The sequence below is a fragment of the Salvelinus fontinalis genome, chromosome 26 (genome assembly GCF_029448725.1).
Source record: "Salvelinus fontinalis isolate EN_2023a chromosome 26, ASM2944872v1, whole genome shotgun sequence".
Classification (NCBI taxonomy): domain Eukaryota; kingdom Metazoa; phylum Chordata; class Actinopteri; order Salmoniformes; family Salmonidae; genus Salvelinus; species Salvelinus fontinalis.
Window position 1 is genome coordinate 28,955,242 of NC_074690.1, and position 19,542 is coordinate 28,974,783.

Below are 19,542 nucleotides of genomic sequence, written 5' to 3' on the forward strand. Positions count from 1 at the left end.
ACACTGATAAATCACCTTCCCAATCAACAAGAACAAGGTTGACTTATTACACAAAAGAAGATAGTTTAATAGTTTGGCATTTTTTTCTTTGTCCCTCTATGTCATAGGCCTACAGTAGTAACTAGGCTCCCTGGACTTTTCACTAATAGCAGGGATATGAATTAGATTCTCCTCAGAAACACACCATGCATGTCTCTATCTCTAATTAAGTACCCACACTGCTGGAGAAGGTATGGTGAGTAATTACATTAATTAGCCTGGGGACTTCTCTTTAAAAGTTCTGCACTCACAGAATGGAACCTCATTGCTGTTTGACTTGGATTACAGGCAGAGGATATGTCATTAATTTATGTTATTTCCATTTTGATGCAGTTATTGTATAGGCCGGTTTGGATTTATTGATAATGTAATGATAATGTTTGATAACAGTCAATGTTTTGTACGTGTCCCACATTTCTATGTGTTTGTGCGTGCGTATTCTTGACGTTTACCTGTTTTCCTTCAGTGCTTGTTAGATAATGCACCACAGTCATATGATTCATGTTACCAAATGGTAATCAAGAAGTCATAGGGATATAATACCACAGAGAAACAAATATGCTTTGTCATGAATCCCATTGCTGTCTCATATCATTTGCTTTGGAATGATCAAGAGACTTATGGCTAATGACCAGTGTGTTGGTTTATGTGTTTAATTTGCTATAATACATCAAGTATATTGTGAGATCTACTACATGGTGTACAATTACTGTACTACTGTGAACATTGATTTCAATACCATTTATGACACAGTGCTATTTCATGCCATTGATAGTACCGTGAATGTCATAGAGGTGGCTAATGTAAAGGAAGGAGAGCACGCAGCACATATGTCAAAGGACGACACAACCCCAACTCTGATTGAAGCAGAAACATTTTGGCTTATTTTACACCAGTGACATCATGCATAACCAAACCCCCCTTAAGATCCAAACACTGAGGAAGCCGCAGCTTGGCCCTTCAAGCACTTTAGGTCCCAACTTTTTCCATTTCTTTTGTTCTGCTGGATTCGGAGTCCAGCTCCCAGAAGGCTTTTGGACCACAGTGGAGTTTCAGTAGAAGTTTCTGAACCGAATGAACCATGCTGCAGCAGCAGAGCAGACAGAGTTTAGACACAGAGTTTCTCAAGTGCCAACCCAACCCAGCACTGTCCTAGCTGTCTTGTCTGCTTGGCTTCCCTCACTGCTGCTGCTTAGAGTGTTGCGTGGGTGGCCTTAAGTGAATTTAGCTGTTTCTCCTCAGCACTGTGGTCGCTGGCTGGCTCGACCTGCTTTATGGGAGAGTGCATAATGGAGGTAGGGCTTTGCAGCTGTAACCAGGGTCTATTTTAAAAACATGCACATTATAATACATGCAAGGAGCAGAGTGGACAAACATCAAGTCAATCATTCAAGAGATTCGTTGGACGTATTTAACCTCAGATTGAGGTTTAAGCAAATCTGATGTGAACGTGACGTGCACTGAGCATGCCCGTCTTGATGACAGGGGATCAGACACATTGTTACGATCTAATTTCACATGGTTTGATTTTGTTTGAGGGTGAAAATGAGACACAGCTGGCTCTATTTTCGGCTGGACGTTAGTTTGCAATTTCGTCATGTAAAAACTGTCGCTCTGACATTTTCCAGCCCTAACGCCAGGTTCGGCAATTAACCTGTCTTCTATCAGCTCGCTTGCGCTCAGATGGGCAGGGTTGAAATATTTTAGGCGTGTCCTTAAAAACAGGATCCAAAGTGCTAATTTCAGGCAGCGCTGATAGGGATATTTAAGACCAACCAAAAGCTGGTTATGGCATGAATTTTGACAGCGGAAACGCAGCCTATTCAGCCGTGACGCACACTGCCCATATGCACATGAAACAAGAGTAGCCTAAAGTGCTTTTGGTGCATAGCCTCCCATCCTCTCAATGAAGGTTTTTTTTGTCTGCCCAATGCAATCTCAAAGTAGTCAAGACTGTCGATTTTAAAGGGTTTGGCTCCTGAGACCGCTTGGAAATAAATCTTAATCACCAAAGCTTTATTAAAATATGAAGTTTGAGAGGAGTAAAACAGTGAGCTGACATTCACTTTTTATCTATGCATTGTAGGCATGCCCACATTATTTTATCCATGCAGGTCCCGTTTTGGACGTGCGTAAAACCCCCTCCATGATGTAGGCTACGTGTCCATGTCCATCATGAAACGAGAGATGAGTACCTCGGTGAATACTGATGAACCTTGTATTTAGAAGTTATCTGTAACCTGTAAAAATTGCTTGTTTTATGTTCCATCTGTTCAAAACCCAAGCACTCCCTTAGGCCTACTATAGTGAAGGCTGGTTCAACAGCAATGCCTGTCTTTTTTTTATCCTGGCCATTTTATGATACCATTACATGTATTTATTGTTGTATTTTTAAACAGCTTGTTTTTCGTTACATTGTATTACAACCAAACGTATTAGAATGATTCATCTTTCTGGTTTTATGGAACTTCTGGAGATGTGTGAATGCGATCAGATCTGTAAGACGTTTTTCTGATTAGGTTCATAAAATAGGCCTATTTGGGAGCAGTATAACAGTGAGTGGACATTCTCCCTTTCTCTTTATATTGGATCTTTGTCCAGCTACTGAGAAGTTTGGATGTGTGTAAAACCCTCCATAGTCTTCACTGTTTTAATATTATATGCCCACAGGCACCACATTATGGTCCCTGTAAGTGTGACATAGCCTATTTAAAACAAGTTGTTTTTGTTTTTAGACTTTTTAGAATTGTTTGTTCTCTTTTTAGGCCTTATCAATAATTAATTTAATCTTGTTTATTGACCATGTTTGGCATGTTTTTGCTCAGACATAATCCAATTTACAATATGCCGAGCCCATATATCAGTGTGAATGCTGTTGAAGCCAGGAAATTACTTAGAACAATGCAAATGGGTTCAAGTTAACGTATTTAGCAAAGACATGTCTACATATTGTTATTTTAATTCTGTAAGCCATTTAACAAACTATAACGGACTAACATTAGAATTGGAGTTGATTCCAGGGCAATACATAAAATTACGTAAATACACAACTTAAAACTACCACCAACAGTATTTCGCCATGGAGCATGTTGTGATTGGCCGGTGAGGGGCCAAGCCTCAACACACCCACAACTTGTTTATTCATCAATACCCAGCCTTTTCGCACCAATACCAGCAAGTCCGCCGTTAATTGTAATGGTGAAAATAGCAATATTTCTGACACACAGCTGAATCTATAGCGCTGCCACCTGCACTTAGCTTTACCATTGTGTTAGGTTTGTTAAAATCGAGCCCAGCATGTTAAAGAAACATTCTTAGTGTTAAAAAAATATTTGTTTCGTAGAATGTTCCAGTCTGTTGCTGTGATTCATGAAACTATAATTATGACACCGGTACAACTTGCCAGTGCTCCAGAAACGTCTCTCTTTGATCTGTCCATCAGACATAACTACTGCACCATACCTTTGACTGCTGATCACAGTGAATCAGACTATAACTAACATGCATCAATGACGTCCACATTTATGAGAGCCCATGACATCAGAGTAGCCTGATTGTGCGATCTTGCCATCTCAATGTCACACAAACTCAAAATGAGTGACAAAGAGTTGGGAAGATGGCACAAACAGATCTGGGATCAGGCTAACGACAGGAGGCCAATATTATTAACACCTGTTTGAACTCTGTTGACTTGTCTTCATTGGCAGGATCTCCAACGAACACTCTCCGAAGCTGCAGATCCGGAGCCACAGCTACCTGCGGGCGGTGAGTGAAGTTTCCATCAATAGGAGCCTGGACACCCTGGACCCCAAAGGGCTCCTGGACCCCAAAGCGCTGCTCTCCTCACCCCAATACCGCTCGCGAAACGAGAGTTACATGAGGGCAATGAGCACCATCAGCCAGGTTGGTGCTCCCGGCATTACGTCACCATCTCTGGTGCTACGTCTGTGCAAGGGAGGAAAGTCACGTCCAGTCAAAGTCCAGTCCAATCAGCCATTAACTCAGCCACAAATTCATCTCTCCAGCAATGAGATGAATTTTATTTCAAACCAATGTCAATGTTCAGCCCTCAACCATCAAGAGTCAACCTAAAGAGGAGAAGCAAAATGAAACTACCGTTCCATTTATCATTTAAACCTCTCACGAGATTGGATACAGGAAAAATGCACCGGATGTCTGCCTTACAACCAGTATAAAAATCCTAGCCCACTGCCTTCTAAAGCCAGTTGTGAATTGTTTCATAGTATTTCAAAGATAGCATAACAGAATAAATTATTATAAAAAATAAACCATTATCATATGACTTCCATAATGTACTGTATGTCATGCACATTACTTCATATTAACTCTCAGCTAAATAATAATTTTAAGATTGATTCAAAGATAATAATCAAAGTATTGTACCATATTCTTATTGATGTTCAACTATTCCAAGGACATTACATTTCGGAGTAAACAAGTCACCCAAAATCAGTCACCTTATGCCCTTTGCTTTTCATGTCTGGAATTACAAATATAACTCACTGAACAATCATCTCCCAAACTAAAATGCAATAAATATTTGGATAAAGGATCAGTATTCACCAACTGTTTCTTCTTTAATACCCTCCCTCAGTTGTCAGTGAAAATCAGATGGAATTACAAAACATCTCAGCATTAGTCTTGCCAAAAGCGCCTCAAGCTCTCATCTTTTTGTGTAGGAGTGGTATGCTTTAGACTGTATCCAAACCCTCCTTGTCCCACCTAAACCTACAGTATGTTATTGAACCATCTTAGATGCTCTGGTACTTGTCTTACCTACTGTCAAGCCCATCCCCTGCATCTCCCATGATCCTCTCTGTTTCTGCGCTGATCCACTGCAAGACCCCTCACCCTCATAGACTAGGGCTTTTTCTCAATTTGTCTTTTCTTGAAGATCCAAGGTTACTCCCCTCTGACCTTTTCCTCCAATGTTTTTTGAAATGCAGTCGAGGAGAGAGTATGCCAGGATTTGAGGAAAGACAAATTGAGAAGGGACTCTGTTTTAGACCCTGAATGAAGCCACCTCCTCATCCCAAACAATCTCTAGCCACTGCACTTGCTTGTTCTCCAATTAACATTGACCCTCACTCTCCCATTCCCTCTGACTCTTCCTCCTCTTGTTACTGTTATTTTGTGGTTCCTCTTCTTTTGTTGTAGTTGTCTCCCTTTACTTCTCCTAATGATTCCAGATATGTTTACTCTGCCCCTCAGCGTTGAATGTTAACGGCTATTAAACTCTAGGTAAGTGGCTATTCTATGGTGCGTTTCCCAGGTTAGGATTAGTATACTGAAATTTTGATATCTGGTTGTGCTGCACCCCCTCTCTCTCCCCCATCGTCCACCAATCCCTGTCCCCTTGCAGGTGAGTGAGGTGGAGGTGAACGGGCAGATAGAGCAGGTGTGTGAGCAGATGTTCAGCGAGATGGAGTCGCAGGCCATGGATGCGTTGGACCTGCCCATGCCGAGCTGCTTCCGCATGCGTAGCCACAGCTATGTGAGGGCCATGGACCAGGGCTGCTCCGAGGATGAGGGGACGTCCCTGCTGCCCGCCTCACCCCCCAGGACCACCACCACCACTGTCAGGACCATCCAGAGCAGCACAGGTCAGTCGGTTAATCACTCTTACAATACACACGGATTAGGCACAGATCAGTCTGGCAAGATGGCGCTGACAGACATGGCAGCTCTGCTTCTAGCTCATAAGCAACTTTGCAGTATTGTCACGACTTCTACCGAAGTCGTTGCCTCTCCTTGTTCGGGCGGTGTTCGGCGGTCGACGTCACCGGTCTTCTAGCCATCATCGATCCATTTTTCATTTTCCATTGGTTTTGTCTTCCCACACACCTGTTTTCAATCCCATCCATTACCTCTTGTGTATTTAACCCTCTGTTTCCCCTCATGTCTTTGTCAGAGATTGTTTGTTGTCAGTATAGTGTTTATTTTGTATAGGTGCGCGACGGGTCTTCGTACCCATATTTGTTTATTATTCATTTTCTATTTAGTGTTATGGAGCATGTTTCTTGGACATTTATTAAAAGACTCCATTTTACACTCCGTTTGACTCTCCTGCACCTGACTTCCCTGCCACCTATACACACGTTTCTGACAGAATCTCTGACCCTATTGGTCGACTATCTAAGGCATGAATAGGGAAAGGCATATCCACAGAAACAATAGGGATCCCTAAACTATGAGCTACATTTTTATTAATGAAATTCCCAGCCGCGCCTGAATCTACTAGCGCCTTATACTGGGAATGCAGGGAAAAATCCGGAAAAGTGACAGAGACAAACATTAGTGCAGCAGAGTGCTCTGGATGAGAATAGTGCCTACTCACCTGGGGTGATGCCAGAGTGCCCTGCCTGCCTTCTCTATTCCCAGAGGAACCAACCCGGCACCGACCAGCAGTGTGATCTCTGCGACCATAGATGGTGCTCGAGCGGGAACCCCCTCCGGTCTCCCTGCGCACCATCCCTCCCAATTCCATAGGTTCGGGAGAGAGGGTGCGGGAGGATGGAACAACCAGACCCCGATCTAGACGTCCACGAGTAGCCAGCATGTTGTCCAGCCTGATGGACATGTCCACCAGCTGGTCGAAGTTGAGGGTGGTGTCTCTACAGGCTAGATCCCGACGGACGTCCTCGCGTAGACTACAACGGTAATGGTCGATCAGGGCCCTGTCGCTCCATCCAGCGCCGGCAGCCAAGGTTCTAAACTCCAAAGCAAACTCCTTTGCACTCCTCGTCTCCTGCCTCAGATTATAGAGGCACTCACCCGCCACTTTGCCCTCGGGTGGGTGGTCGAAAACTCTCCGGAAATGGCGGGTAAACTCCTCAAAATGGTCCAACGCCACATCCTCCTCTCTACACTCAGCGCTGGCCCACTCCCGGGCTTTCCCGGTGAGGCATGAGACGAGGGCGCAACTCTTCTCCCGGTCGGATGGTACTGGGGAGACCGTGGCCAGATACAAGCTCAGTTTAAGGAGGAAACCCTGGCAGCCGGCAGTATCTCCGTTGTATCCCGTGGGTAGGGGTAAATGGATCTTGTTCGGTTCAGAAGGGGAAAACGCGTTCAAGGGAGATCCCGGTTGTGGTAGTGGAGGCGCTGGAGAAACTCCCTGTCTCTCCCAGCGGTCCATATTCTGGACAATACGATCCATGACGGCGCTCAAACAGTCAATCTCTTCCGCTTGTTCCCGGACACGTTCCTCCACCTCCATGAGCGTCGTGTCCTCTCCTGCTGACTTCATATATTTAGGGTCAGAGATTCTGTCAAAAACGTGTGTATAGGTGGCAGGGAAGTCAGGCGCAGGAGAGTCAAACGGAGTCTAAAATGGAGTCTTTTAATAAATGTCCAAGAAACATGCTCCATAACACTAAATAGAAAATGAATAATAAACAAATATGGGTACGAAGACTCGTCGCGCACCTATACAAAATAAACACTATACTGACAACAAACAATCTCTGACAAAGACATGAGGGGAAACAGAGGGTTAAATACACAAGAGGTAATGGATGGGATTGAAAACAGGTGTGTGGGAAGACAAGACAAACCAATGAAAAATGGATCAATGATGGCTAGAAGACCGGTGACGTCGACCGCCGAACATCGCCCGAACAAGGAGAGGCAACGACTTCGGCAGAAGTCGTGACAAGTATTTATGTTTTTTGTGTGTTATTTCTTACATTATTAGCCCAGAAAGTTTTTTGTTATTACATACAGCCGGAAATAACTTTTGGATATCAGAGCAGCGGTAACCAAGATTACGACCAGGAATACGCCTTTCCCGAATTGGATCCTTTGTTTGTACCCCCAGGGCAGATTAACTTATCCTAGAGGCTGCTCCAAAACGCCACCGGCAGAGAAGAGGTATTCAGAGTGGACTTTTAGTCTGACTCGGGATGCGTGCACACATCCATCGCTGCCGAGTATGTTACTCGCTAATGTTCAGTCTCGGAATATCTCCTTCTAGCGCGACATCAGGACTGTAACATACTGTTTCACGGAATCATGGCTCTCCGGATATACTGACCCCGTCCATATAGCCAGCTGGGTTCTCAGCACATTGCACAGACCAGAATAAAGAACTCTCCGGGGGAAGACGAAAGGCGGGGGTGTATGTTTCATGATTAACTACTCATGGTGTGATTGTGATAACGTACAGAAACTCAAGTCCTTTTGTTCATCCGACCTAGAATACCTCACAATCAAATGCCGACCGTATTACCTCCCAAGAGAATTCTCTTCGGTCATACCACGGCGGCCCTCAAAGAACTACACTGGACTTTGTGCAAACTGGAAACCACATATCCTGAGGCTGCATTTATTGTAACTGGGGATTTTAACAAAGCAAATTTGAGAAAAACGCTACCAAAGTTCTATCAAGATATTGACTGTAGTACTCGCGCTGCTAAAACACTCGACCACTGCTACTCCAACTTCCGGGATGCCTACAAGGCCCTCCTCCGCCCTCCCTTCGGCAAATCAGATCATGGCTCCATTTTGCTCATCCTTTCCTATAGGCAGAAACTCAAACAGGAAGTAAACGTGCTAAGGTCTATTCAATGCTGGTCTGACCAATCGCAATCAATGCTTCAAGATTGTTTTGATCACGCGGACTGGGATATGTTCCAGGTTGAACAACATCAACGTAAACACGAACACGTTGACTGAGTTCATCAAGACGTGTATAGCGGATGTTGTTCCCACTGTGACTATTAAAACCTACCCAAATCAGAAACTGTGGATAGATGGCAGCATTCGTGCAAAACTGAAAACATTTAACCGTGGCAAGGTGAGTGGGAATTTGGTTGAATACAAACAGTGTAGTTATTCCCTCCGTAAGGCAATCAAACAGACAAAACGTGAGTACAGAGATAAAGTGGAGTCGCAATTCAACAGCTCAGACACGAGACGTATGTGGCAGGGTTTTTAGATAATCACGGATTACAAAGGAAAACCAGCCACATTGCGGACACCGACGTCTTGCTCCCGCACAAGCTAAACACGTTCTTCTCCCACTTTGAGGATAACAAAGTGCCACTGATGTGGCTCGCTCTCAAGGACTGTGGGCTCTCGTTCTCCTTGGCAAACGTGAGTAAGACATTTAAACATGTTAACCCTCGCAAAGGCTGCCGGCCAGGACGGCATCTCTAGCCACGTCCTCAGAGCATGCACAGACCAGCTGGCTGGAGTGTTTACGGACATATTCAATCTCTCCCTATCCCAGTCTGTTGTTCCCACTTCAATACTTCCACCATTGTTCCTGTACCCAAGAAAGCAAAGGTAACTGAACTAAATGAGTTCGCCCCGTAGCACTCACTTCTGTCATCATGAAGTGCTTTGAGAAGCTAGTTAAGGATCATATCGCCTCCACCTTACCTGACACCCTAGACCCACTTCAATTTGCATACCGCCCCAATAGATCCACCTACAATACCATCGCACTGCACACTGCCAAATCCCATCTGGGCAAGAGGAATACCTATGTAAGAATGTTGTTCATTGACTATGGCTCAGCCTTCAACAGTATAGTACCCTCCAAGCTCATCATTAAGCTCGGGGCCCTGGGTCTGAACCCCGCCCTGTGCAACTGGGTCCTGGACTTCCTGACAGGCCGCCCCCAGGAGGTGAAGGTAGGAAACACCTCCACTTCGCTGATCCTCAACACAGCGGCCCCACAAGGGTGCATGCTCAGCCCCCTCCTGTATTCCCTGTTCACCCATGAATGCATGGCCACGCATTCCTCCAACATAATCATCAAGATTGCAGATGACAACAGTTGGAGGCCTGATTACCAACAATGACGAAACAGCCTCCAGGGAGGAGGTGAGGGCCCAGACGGAGTGGTGCCAGGAAAATAACCTCTCCCTCAACGTCAGCAAAATGCTTGTGGACTTCAGGAAACAGCAGCGAGCACTCTCCTATCCACATTGATGTGACCACAGTAGAGAAGGTGAAAAGCTTCAAGGTTCCTCGGCGTACACCACCGACGATCTGAAATGGTCCACCCACACAGACAGTGTGGTGAAGAAGGCGCAACAGCGTCTCTTCAACCTTAGGAGGCTGAAGAAATTTGGCTTGGCCCCTAAGACCCTCACAAACTTTTACAGATGCTGTATCACCGCCTGGTATGGCAACTGCACGCAATCGCAGGACTCTCCAGAGGGTGGTGCGGTCTGCCCAATGCATCACCGGGGGCACCCGATGTCACAGGAAGGCCAAAAAGATCATCAAGGACATCAACCACCCGAGCCATGGCCTGTTCACCCCGATATCACCCAGAAGGCGAGGTCAGTACAGGTTCATCCAAGCTTGGACCGAAAGACTGAAAAACAGCTTCTATCTCAAGGCCATCGGACTGTTAAATAGCCATCACTAGCCGGCTACCACCCGGTTACTCAACCCTGCACCTTAGAGGCTGCTGGCCTATAGACATGGAATCACTGGCCACTTTAATAATGGAACACTAGTTACTTTAATAATGTTTACATATGAAATGAGTAAAGCAGTATGTATATACTGTATTTTAGTTAATGCCACTCCAACATTGCTCGTCCTAATATTTATATATTTCTTAATTCCATTCTTTTACTTTAGATTTGTGTGTATTGTTGGGATTTGTTAGATACTACTGCACTGTTGGAGCTAGGAAAACAAGTGTTTCGCTACACCCTCAATAACATCTGCTAAATATGTGTTTGTGACCAATACAATTTGATTTGATCTGTCGCTCTGTTTGTCTGGCGAGTCAAAACACGCACTGCTCTATCATACCACTGTAGCAAATGGAAGTGTCTTCTCTAACCACCACCACCACGATTAGACCCTCAAGAGCAAAAACAAACACTACTGTCAGCGTTGAATAGACCAATAAAGGTCAATGTCTCCCCTGGATCACCTATAATTCACACCACCAGCACTATGGAGACGCTCAAGAGCACCACAGGTCTGTGTTTATCACTTTCACAACGCACATTGATCTACTGTACCAACACTGTCAGGGCAGCACATACCAGCAAAGGTCAATGTCAAGAAAGACTCTCTCCACAGCATCACAGTATGTTCACCTGACTCCCAAAACATACACCACCCTCACACAACACACAATCATAGCAGCACTAAGCCTGAGGATGCTCTAAGCAGGGGAAGTAGAGCTGAGCCTGAGGATGCTCTAAGCAGGGGAAGTAGAGCTGAGCCTGAGGATGCTCTAAGCAGGGGAAGTAGAGCTGAGCCTGAGGATGCTCTAAGCAGGGGAAGTAGAGCTGAGCCTGAGGCTTATCACCGCTGTATCTCTTTGAGAGGAGATCTGACTTTTATTGGTGCTATGTTCAAAACATGGCTGCTTGCCTGGTCCAGTCCAGCATGAGGAACATAATCGTCTCTCCCTGGTATATTAAATCGCTGTTATATACAGAACATTTTAAATCCAAGCTGGTGTGTGTAATAGGCTTGGAAATGGCACTAATTTCTCAAATGTGGTTAATGGATCTGAAGAAAATCCCCTTTTTATTATTGTTTATCTTCCAGGCATTGTGTAGTATTTACAAGAAAAAACACATTTTCTGTAATTAATACAATATTTTCGGAGATAAAGTGTGTGTATATGATAAGGACCCTCTAAAATTCACTTATCAAGCTATTTATAAAAAATGTAATTATGTTTTTATAATTTCACTGAAATGCTTCAAAGGACTTTATCAAACTTAGAGACTGTCCCATCAGATGAGTCCCAGATGTCCGTGCTGATTTGAGTTGAACTTCCTGCAACCTAATTTGACTGTTCCTCTGGGAATTCTTGTACTCTAGTGGCAATCCACTGACAGCAAGGCTCTGTTTGACATCCCAGGATGAAACGTTAAGAGACATCTCTGTAGTCCCAGGAAATTATCATCAGGACCATTTTGGCATATTTTAAATTAAAACATGTAGTTTGAAAATAATCGTTGAGTTTATAGATAATCATGAAAAGTACTGTTACCATGCAGAGGTAGAATGAAATAATAACAGTACTGCTAAGGACAGATCTCTCTAACTGATGTTGAGTTGTCTTGTGAAAATAAAGGAGCCATTTGCTTATCTTCTCGTTTAGCTCTTAAAACGTATAATGCTTCAGTACTGCAACAACAGGCTTCAGATATGCATAGTTGATGAAAAACAAGCTAGTCATCTGAAACAGATAAATAATAAGGGCTTTATTTAACTCTACCTCCAACTCTTTGCTGGTGCTGCATGTCTGAATGAAGATGTGCGCTCGCTACTTCCATCCTGCTGCTCTGCACCCGGGGGTAGTCAAGGCAGACATATGGGCTGGACCCGCAGGAGAGCTGCTTGAGCGAGTGGACAAAAGAGAGAAAAAGAAAAACGTGTGAAATATTGTTTATTTATTTTATACACATTATTTATTTGACGATGTCAATATGTCTTTGTTGTAAATGTTTATGTGCCAAACTGGTGGCAGTTGAGAAAAAAGAGTTGCAGAGTTAATAAAAAAGAATGCCATTGTTGATTTAGATTCTTTTTTCATTAATTGGACAAATTTCTCTTGGACCATATGGTCTATCCACTAGAAACTGATGGACAATATGGACACAGATGTAAAAAAACGAATACTATATATGAATACACTTCTTTTAAGTTATTCAAGTATAAATTACCAAAGTTACCATAGATTACCTGTTAATTTCTGAAGATTCCACTAACATTGGTAAATTAATGGTAGCTTTGCAACCCTAGATGAGAAAATGTGTAGGGAAGTTTCTGGACTATTTGGTCTTTCACGATGGCCGTTGGGGCTGAGTGAAAACATCAAGCTGGCATTTGCATCCTGTCCCGACTCTGCCGTCAGCACTCCACAACATCTCTAGACATTTGAGCTGTGGGGGGGATCAGAGGCTGCTCTCAGAAGTTTGAACATGATGCCGAAATCTAGTTTGCATGTAAGATAATGGGCTTGAGAGTGGTACTATTTTTCATTGTATGTGGGCACAGAAGCAGTATATGTTTTCTTTGTACTCCGTACTGTACAGGTATGTTATTGTCTATGCATTGTACATTTTCATAAATTCTCGATAATCTGACCTATGACGTCCTTGTCCACATCAAATAAAAGCAGTTTAAGAAGATTTCTAATGAGGCAGAAGATGAATTAGGCATTAGGGGAGCATGGCCCTGAAAGAGGTCACCCTCAGTTAAGACCCAGGCTAAGACATCTAAAGCCCATGCAAATCACTTCCCCTTTCTGTGCTTTGACTTATCTGCATCTCTGATATCCTACTTTCCCACCATTTATCATTTCCCCACCCATTTCAAAAAGGCAGACAAGCCGTTTAATTTTGTAGATAATTCTGCCTAAAAAATATATATAATTATATGAATATGAACACAGGGCACGACATCCTTTGATAAGCTTGTGTGTGAATTGGAAACAGCAGCAACAACGTCATAAGCTGTTTTGTGAGGAGTAGAGATGGAATAGGGAATCGAACCGGAGCGTACAGCCCTGACAAAACCGTGTGAACCTAAACCTTTTCTTCACAAAACCTTGTGGACTCTTCTCCTTACAACACAGTTCAACAGAAATTGTCCACAAGGTTTTGTGAGGAAAAGGGTTTTGGTCCACAAGGTTTTGTGAGGAAAAGGGGTTTGGTCCACAAGGTTTTGTGAGGAAAAGGGGTTTGGTCCACAAGGTTTTGTGAGGAAAATGGGTTTGGTCCACAAGGTTTTGAGAGGAAAAGGGGTTTGGTCAACAAGGTTTTGAGAGGAAAAGGGGTTTGGTCAACAAGGTTTTGAGAGGAAAAGGGGTTTGGTCCACAAGGTTTTGTGAGGAAAAGGGGTTTGGTCAACAAGGTTTTGAGAGGAAAAGGGGTTTGGTCCACAAGGTTTTGTGAGGAAAAGGGGTTTGGTCAACAAGGTTTTGAGAGGAAAGGGGGTTTGGTCCACAAGGTTTTGTGAGGAAAAGGGTTTTTGTCCAAAACGTTTTGAGAGGAAAAGGTTTTTGGTCTTCAAGGTTTTGTGAAAAAGAAAGTCCACAAGGTTTTGAGGCAGAAATAAGAGAGCCAAGCTCATCAGAGTGAGGCCCTGACATTGACGCTTGGTGTGCAGTGGAGGGAGGGGGCGATCCCAGTGATGGCTCATCGCCATGGTGCTGTGAGAGATTTATGCACTGCTGTACGAGAGAGAGAGCAGAGAGAGACTTATGGGAGAGTTAATGAGGAGGAGTGTTGGTGCTGACATTGAGGGCACCTCTACCCCTCGTACATGGCTCTGAGTCTGGCTCCCTGAGACATACCATCTGCCTAAGGGAATGGAAAGCAGGAGATGGGCATAGTTCAAAGTTGTAACTCAGGTATCTAGGTTATTTTAGGTGAATGCAATTGACAAGGAAGCCTTGTAGGTCTGATAAAATTGGTTCTGTTTATCTGATGAATTACCATGTGATTCTTGATTATTTGTGTCATATTTTACTAGACTCGTGATGCCATCCTTCCAAGTCTCGTTAATCACTTGAGGAAGCCTGGAAAGCGAGGCTATATTTTTACATACGGTACGCGGCAGATCAGATATAAAGCTTCTTAATCCCATGATACTTGTGAAAGTGTTTTCCATCCATCCTTAGTAATCTGTGAGACTGATGTGTGTGATTGACGTGTTTCCCTAAACAGCTAAGATGATGGGATGCCAAGAGGCCTTTGGTGTGTAGCGGTGAGTGGGTGCTGCTGCTGAGAGTAGATATGGGTGATTGTACATGACATCTGTGTGATACTGGTGCAAGCTGAGCCCTAGGACTCCTGCTGGCTCATACATACAGCAGAGGAGAGAGCGATGAGGAGAGAGAGCAACATTTGGAGGGGATACTATTACAGCTCAGGAGTTATGCAGTCAGAGCTGTTACAAGAGAATGTCCCCTGGACTTAGAGAATAGAGTGTAGGTACTGATGTTACTCAGTGTAGGGATCAGTGTTTTGGGAAAGAGAGCACTCTCAAAACACTAGTTGTTCTAGTGTAGTCAGGTGTTTCAGCGACATTTACAGTGTTTCTACACTGCCAGCTAATAATAAATTCTTCAAGAGGCAATGCTTTTACACTTACAAACTATTTAAAAAATAGTGACCTTCATCTCCAGCAAGCCAAACAAGGCAGTAGAATACAAATAGCCGTCATCTTACCCTAGATTATTACTTCATCAGACGCTGTCGTACCGTGTAAACAACACTGGTTATAGCTGGAGATCTGAGTCATGTGGGGCCTGTCCCCGTGCCTCATTCCCAGAAAGAAGTCCACCATGGACTGAGATCATTCCCAAGGCAGTCTGAGTAACACCGCTGGTGGATGACCCATCTGGCTTCTACGGCTAGAAGGCCTCATTCATCACCCTCCGGCCCTGCCCTGGCTCCTGCCTGTCTGTCAACCACTGTTAACCTCCAGCCTAGCAGGGCATGAATGAGCCCGTCTTTCCTTCCGCTGACGCTGCATCTGCCAAAACACACAAGAGGGGTTCTGCCTCCACTCCGACCCTGTCAAGGAATACTTGAATATTCTGCTGAAACTGTGAATCTGTTGACAGCTACTTCCTACTGCGGACTGGAACAGATGAGATGCATATGGGAAGAAGTTGATTTTTATTATTATTTGAAAATGGTTATGGAATGGCATTAGATTCCTGATGGACAGGGTTTGTAAGCATGTTACATGGGGTAATATGGGATCATCTTCACTATGCACCGCAGAACATGTTTAGCAGTTAGCACAGTGGCTTTATGGAGCTAAAGAGGATCCTTTTATAGATTCCTGCGGTGGAGGAGTGGGGCTGTGTTTTGAAGTCTTCTAATGTTTTTCCGCTTCACATCGTGAACCAGAACATGTACAGTACCATGGAGATCTTTAAAAATATACAATACATAGAGGCACAGCACTGTAGCACAACAAAGCACATATCCCTTTTCACATTTCACCAGGCCTCGCACAGAGAAGAACGAAAGTGACGACATTGTGGGCAATTAAAAGGAAATGGTTGTCATGGTAAAATGGTTGTCATGGTACTTTGTGTTACAATGGATGCCCTGGTCCACAGTAATCTTCAGCGTGGTTTATAGCATATGTGACCTACACCTACATCTTCATATTTAGCTCTTACTGACGCAATTATGATTGATGATCTCTCTCTCAATAAATAGACGCTGAGTCATACACACTCGAGTTCTCCATCCGTTCTCTTGGGTTCTTACCTATGTCTTAATTTAATAATATCTTAATTTAATTTCCACACTGTGCTGGTGACAGAGAATAGTGAAGGTAAGGATGGTATCAATAACTCAAGTAACACTTTTTTTGTAAGCAGCCATGTTTGTTGTTGCTGTGGTTATTGTTTCCTCTGTAGGAAGATCCTGATTAGATCATGGTGCATAACACTGTACTTAGCTAATGAGTGTTCTCTTCCCTGAAGCCAGATGTGCAACGTATAAACATAGACATACGATATGACTTACAAATATTTACATACTTCCACCTACACCACCTGCATGGCTGAATACCAAAAAAAATTGAATTCCACATAGCTCATGTGCTATATCACACATCCATCTCTGTATTTCGGTCTGTTCTTGTGTATAAGGGAGGGAACACACACACTTAGGGCTCAGACACACCAATGGTGTTTGCTGGTTGAAAGTACTTAGCATCGCTGAACGTAATTTGTGAACCGACTGCGCACCGATTTTACATGTAGAATCACGTGTAACATTTTGGGTGGTCCCTAACACACAGTGCGTTGATAAAATTGCCAGACGAACGCTAGATCCACATTCGGTTCGGTGTGATGTGTGAGCCTTTAGAGAGGGAACACACAGATCTGTGCTGCCTGTCCGTGAAATGGAGACTAATTATCTGGCCGGATTGATTAGTCTTCTTGGTAGTGTTAGTGTCATTCAGCCTGGCCTCTAGCAGGCTGACTACACCGCTTGCGTGGCGTACGCGAGCGTTGCAAAATAAATGTAGAAATCTATATTATTCAATTATTTCACCCACACTGCTCGCGCTAGCAAACAGGCGTCTGCGTTGCCAAGGGCTAAAATAGAAGTCAGTTCTATTTCTGACACAGATGGCACTGCAAGTCCTGCAACTCCCAAACAGGTACCCACGTGCCATCTCCTCATTGGTTATACACACATGGGTGACTGAAAGACGAAATAGATCGGTGGGGGTAATGCACATAATTTATGAAAGTTGCCAATCGCAAAATAAAGTCAAGAGAAGAAAAAGCCTGGAAGGAGGAGATTTGACTAGAAACGATTCAGTTAACCGTTTTATGTGTGGATTAATTGGTGGAGTAGAGGACCTTGTGCATTTCAGGTAAAATAACAACTCAATGTTTATATCCCAGGACAAATTAGCTAGCAACAGCAAGCTAGCTAAATAGGACAAATTAGCTAGCAAGTGCAAGCTAGCTAGCTAAATTGTCATAAATGTTTAATGCTTTTTGACCTGTCCCCAAATTAATATAATTGGTTCAGTTTGTTTTGATATTTTAACCTGCGTGTCATGATCGTGTTTGGTGTGGGGAGACAAAATACATTTATGCATTTATGTTCCGTGTAAGACAGACCAGGGCTACACCTAAACCGGCTGCACACGTGCGCCATCGTGCGCCATTCCTAATGTGATGATTAGATTGGATAGTCCTAAAAACTTTTGGGTCATGTTTTGCCCAATAGGAACTGAGTAATGACTGGTGTAATTTTCTTTCTCAGTGAGTAGATAAGATGTTCCTGAAAACTTCTGAATTAATCCAGATAATGCCATGATTAAGACAAATCAGGAATAAATTAATTAATAATGATGAGTGAGAAGGTTACAGAGGCTACAACAAAACAAAACCTCTCACCATTACCAATAACGGGAGGTTTGTTTTTTGTGGGGTGGGTGGGTCAATGATCTTTGTGTCTTTTATAACTTTCTCGCTCATAAGATGTTTCTGAACACTTCTACATTAATGTGGATACTACCATGATTATCCATAATCATATCCATAATCATGGTAGTATACACATGAATGTGTGTTCAGAAACATCTTCTATTGTTAGTCACAATTAAAGTTTCTCCAAAATGACACAATACATTTATTAACAATTCACTTGCTTTTAGGCCAAAAATATAATCTGAAACACAACCAAAACAAACTGCAAATGCATCCAACAAGTTTGGAAAGTCGCAAACTTGATGTAGCATTGACACTATAAGTGAATTTGTCTAAATACTTATGAACTAGATACATAAAGAGCGTTCATTTCTAAATGGTAAAACAGATATGTATGAAAATACCCTCAAATAAATGGGGACATTATGTACTGCCGCCTCATATGAAACATTTGCGCTCAAATCCAAAATGGTGTTGTATAGAGCCAAATTAAGAATAAATTAGCTTCACTGTCCAAATACATATGGAGGGGAGTATATGTCATACACAACCCTGGAAGGACCTGCTACTAGGAGGCTATTGATTTAACAGCATAATATGTGTATTCTGCCTCAATGAGTATTGTTTCTACAGCACAATAGGCTTTGTTTTTTGTTTGTTTTTTATCCCCAATTTCATGGTATCCAATTGTTAGTACTTACTGTCTTGTCGCATCGCTACTACGGGCTCGGGAGAGACGAAGGTCGAGAGCCATGCATCCCCGAAAAATAACCCAACCAAACCGCACTGCTTCTTAACACAGCGCGCATCCAACCCGGAAGCCAGCCGCACCAATGTGTCGGAGGAAACACTGTTTACACCTAGCGACCTGGTCAGCGCGCACTGCGCCCGGCCCGCCACCGCTAAACCCTCCCTAACCCAGACGACGCTAGGCCAATTGTGCGTCGCCCCATGGACCTCCCGGTCGCGACCGGCTACGACAGAGCCTGGGCTCAAACCCAGAGTCACTAGTGGCACAGCTAGCACTGCGATGCAGTGCCTTAGACCACTGCGCCACCCGGGAGGCCTACAATAGACTTTGTTTAACAAATTATGGTTTTGTTATTAGCTATAGATTTTTCAGGTGTGTGTAATATACAGATATTTGTCATCTAATGGTCCACAATGTGTACACACACACACACACCAACAGTCAAGCTGTTGCAGTAACATCTCCCCCCGGCCTAGTGGAGAAAATGCCTCTGTGCTTGTCTACCCTTCACATCAAAGTCCCATAAACTGACTCTAGACCTCCAGTCATGCTTTTCCTTTTCAGATAACAACCAGCGGCTCACCCGGGACTCAAACAATGTTAGTTCCCATCCCAGGCATATATACAGTACAGGCAGCAGGGCCAGGGGGGATTCAGGGGCAGAGGGGGCGGAGTGCAGCGGGGTCACTGCTACACACTAATTAGCTCCACAGTTTGTCAGAGCTGGTAGTGTCTGTGTGCTCCTTCTCCCTGCCAGCCATCGCTTATCAAAAACAAAGCCAGACAGTTGATTTCTATCGTCAAAGTTTTAGAA

At 43.7% G+C, this 19,542-nt stretch overlaps 1 protein-coding gene across 7 annotated transcripts in view; it reads left to right on the plus strand.

The window, feature by feature from the left end:
* LOC129824058 (disks large-associated protein 1-like) overlaps positions 1 to 19,542 on the plus strand; it is a 127,552-nt gene that overhangs the window by 99,199 nt on the left and 8,811 nt on the right. For 5 of the 7 annotated variants that reach the window (XM_055883351.1, XM_055883345.1, XM_055883346.1 and 2 more), the window contains 2 exons: positions 3,747 to 3,942; positions 5,423 to 5,663. In XM_055883351.1, coding sequence (XP_055739326.1) covers positions 3,747 to 3,942; positions 5,423 to 5,663 — 437 coding nt within the window. The remainder of the gene's footprint in view (positions 1 to 3,746; positions 3,943 to 5,422; positions 5,664 to 19,542) is intronic. The other 2 variants (XM_055883350.1, XM_055883349.1) reach the window with 1 other exon arrangement.